A 3,750-nucleotide genomic window follows, 5' to 3' on the forward strand; every position below is an offset into this window, starting at 1 on the left:
GGAATCTCATGGCTTGTGGCCACTGGTGGGACCTGGAAGGGACCTTCAGAAGCTGAGCCCTCAGGTGATCCCCGTCCTGCTTCTCATGGCTCTCTTTCTGCTGACCTGAGAGGGCTGTGCTGCCTCTGCTGTTGTGCAGGCACACAGAAAGGCTTCTGGGATTAACTAACCAACAGTCCAAATGGTCAGAAATGCCAGAACTTTCCCACTCTTGAGCTCTCTAGATGGCACTGAACACACACTCCTGTGTGTGTGCAGTATCCTATCTGCATTACACTGTGGAGGAGACAAGTGCTCAAAAGGTGCACATGTGGTGGGTATCATGCCTACCAAAAAAGCATCCTAGGAGAGACTGTGAACTCTCCTAACCCCACTGGATTTTGCAATGCCGCCAGCATAGCGAATTCACTGACAATGGTGAATCTGGCTGCTCCCTAAGTGGCTGTTCTAAGAGCTGGATTAGAGGTCCGGGGGTACCTGCACTGGTGGGGAGGTTATGGAGCTGTGCTGAAGTTTGGCATGTGCCCATTTCTGCTGCTTCTGGCCCTCAACAACCTGGTGCTTCCTGAAGAATTGGGCTACCCATTAGCCGAGGAGAAAAAGGATGAAGTTGAAACTGGGGTCTGCCAGTGGGATCAGTTGTTCCATACAAACTGGAGGTATTCCTCTCATTGGGAGTCTGCCATTTATTGAGGAGCAGCCTAAAGGGGCTGAGGCAGGCAGGAGCTGGACTTGACCATCCCTCCTCACCCTGAAGCTGTGTCTGCCTGAGAGAGTAGCGTCCGAGGTGCCCCTGCTGCACTCCAGGTGCTCCCTCATGGCATGGAGAGACCTGACACAGAGCTTGGTGCCTGGGTTGGCCAGGGTTGAGTCCTGGGAATGGACAGGCAGGCTGAGACCAGTGAGTCTCTGGATTAGGAAGGAAATGATCTAAGTTAAAGTGAATGAAAACTCTTTCTGTGCTCACTATGTAAGTGATTGTGTAACACCAGGGACAAACCTGTTGGCTACAAATTGGGGGTGGGGAGATCTGTCATTAGACCCAGGTGGGGCTACTTGGGAGAGTCTAGGGTGAAAGCTAATTCACTGACTGTCCAAGGACAAAGGAACACATGGATATCTTAGTTGTGTACTTTGTGGGTGAAGCTGCCAGCAAGCCCTAGTGGGGTGTGAGCATTGTTGAAGATCATGATACCCACTGTCTTGTCCTCCTCTCTACCAAGGGACCCCAAGAGACTCACCCAGATGTCAGCAGGCAACCACACTGCTGTAGTGGAATTCATCTTGCAGGGCTTCTCAGAAGACCCCCAGCTCCGGGGCCTGCTCTTTGTCCTTTTCCTCCTCCTCTACCTGACAGCTTTGGTGGGAAATGGCCTCATCATTGCGGTTGTCATTCTGAGCCCAGGCCTGCACATTCCCATGTACTTCTTTCTCATTATCTTGGCCATTTTGGACATCATGTGCACATCCACTGTTCTCCCCAAGCTTCTGGAGAACCTGGTGGTACAGGTGGACACCATCTCCTACAATGGCTGCTTGACACAACTCTTCTTCCTGACCTGGTTTGTGGGTTCCGAGCTGTTGTTGCTCACATCCATGGCCTTTGACCGCTATGTGGCCATCTGCCAGCCACTGCGGTATGGCACCATCATGAGTTGGCCACTGTGTGCACTGCTGGCCACGGCTGTGTGGACATTCAGTGCGGTCAATGCATCAGTGCATACAGGCCTCATGGCACAGCTGAATTTCTGTGGCCCCAACCACATCCAACGCTTCTTGTGTGAAGCTCCCTCGCTGCTGCCACTGTCTTGCAGCTCCACGGCACTCAACAATTTTGTAACTATCATAGCTGATGTGTATTTTGGTGTGGTCAACTTCCTGCTCACCGTGACCTCGTATGGCTACATTGTGGCCAGCATCCTGCGCATCCGCTCAGCCTCCGGAAAGCGCCGAGCCTTCTCCACCTGCTCCTCCCACCTTCTGGTGGTCACCTTGTACTACTCCACTGTCATCTACACCTACTTCTCTGGAGCCTCTGTGGAGAATGGGAACGTGGTGGCTGTACTGTACACAGCAGTCAGCCCTGCTCTGAACCCGCTCATCTACACGCTGCGGAACAAAGATGTGAAAGCTGCCTTCCAGAAAGTGGCTCCAAGCTCCTGGTGAGGAAAGACAATGACCATGTGAATTCTTCCAGTGTGAGTTCCATTAATTTCAAATTATGACTTTGAAATCCTAAGCAAGAGGCAAGGAATAGGAAGGTCACACATGGGATAGATATATAAACAAGGAGCTTCCCTGTTGGAAGTTGTCAAGTGTTCTGCTTGGAATATTAGCAAATCCTGACCATGCGGACCCAGCAGGAAGGCTTTCTGTTCAGGGCATCACTGTCACTTCTTTTAGTGTGGGGTCCAGGTTTGGGCTTGATGACCCCTAAGCACATTGCTTACTGTGCTCCACTGTAGGGACATCTCAATCTCCTGCTGTGAAAACCTCACCAAGCCAGACCTGGTTCTCTGACCTAGCTCTCTTGGTGTGTATGGGCCCAGAAAACCCAGTAATGGTGGCTTCTCACCATATCAGTTAGTTCCTGGCCCCACAAGGCAGAGATGGGGAGACCTGTGTCACCCAGCCTCCACTCAAAAGACCTTCAGAAAAGAGGTGTAGTTCTAATCTTTTTCCTTTCTATAAAAGGCATCATTGTTCTTCACTAGGAAGATTTATCATAGCAAGAAAGAGTTGCCTTTTGTCTTTAGTTTTACAAGTCTTAATGTTTTCATGAGTCAGTTCTTTATCAGTCTCTTTTTGACTATTATCATTTGTTTAATTCTATTTCTACCTTCTGAAGGCTGATGTTCTTCACTGCCTTGCACAGTTCTTTTCCCTTCTCTCAGTAACTTAATTTGTACCCCTGTTATATTTATTTATCTCCACATCCCATTATTTAACTTGAACATCTTCACATCCATTACTTCTTCCATCTCTAGCATGTGGTGCCATAATGCTTTACTGGGTGACATGACACCTTCTATCTGGTCTTCCTAAATCTGTTCCTACTATTGACCACCAAGACTGGTTGTACCTTGTGTCCAGAGCTATACCTTTCACATTTTATTATGCAAGGTTTAAAAAACAATAGAATGTTACATTGCATGTACAAAGTTGAAAGAATTTACCGTGAAAACCTTTGTATCCAGTATTGACTTTTTTCTGCATTAGTTACTCATCTTTTCATCCATCTATTCATCTTGTATTTTATGTATTTCAAAGCAAGTTACAAGACCAGTCCACTTCATAAAAACTTCAGCATACTATCATTTTTTAGGGTTCAACATTTGTTAGCAGTTTTTCCCCTTTGAAGTAAAAGTTTCAAACAAGGAATATTATCAATAGCGGTGTACATTTGCTGGGTTCTGACATGTGCATTCAGCTGTGACCCAAGCCTCTATCAATATACAGAACATGACAATCATCCTATAAAGTTCTCTTTTCAAGTCAGCCCTCACCTCACCTCCTCAGGACACATCACTCTACTGATGTTTCCACAATACATCAATTTTTGATTCTATAGAATTTCATATAAATGGAGTCAATATATTTATGCTTGTGTCTGGCTCTCTTCTTTCACTCTGCATGGTATTTTTGAGATCCACTAATATTGCAGCTTGTATGAGTAGTGTGTTTCTTTTTATTTTGATTGATGTTCTATTAGTCAAAACACTATGATGCATTTTTATTTATCTACATGTC

At 46.6% G+C, this 3,750-nt stretch overlaps 1 protein-coding gene across 1 annotated transcript; it reads left to right on the forward strand.

Annotated features, from left to right (window-relative positions):
* The first annotated feature begins 1,245 nt into the window (after positions 1–1,245).
* LOC102832011 (olfactory receptor 13A1-like) lies at positions 1,246–2,166 on the forward strand. Its single transcript, XM_006867497.1, has one exon. It carries the CDS (start codon positions 1,246–1,248, stop codon positions 2,164–2,166), a length of 921 nt encoding a protein of 306 aa, XP_006867559.1.
* The last annotated feature ends 1,584 nt before the right edge of the window (positions 2,167–3,750 follow it).

This window comes from Chrysochloris asiatica, unplaced genomic scaffold (assembly GCF_000296735.1).
Source record: "Chrysochloris asiatica unplaced genomic scaffold, ChrAsi1.0 scaffold00105, whole genome shotgun sequence".
Lineage (NCBI taxonomy): Eukaryota > Metazoa > Chordata > Mammalia > Afrosoricida > Chrysochloridae > Chrysochloris > Chrysochloris asiatica.

Bases quoted from the DNA above. Each gene is read 5' to 3' on its own strand.
- LOC102832011 (XM_006867497.1), top strand. From the start codon at position 1,246: ATGTCAGCAGGCAACCACACTGCTGTAGTGGAATTCATCTTGCAGGGC.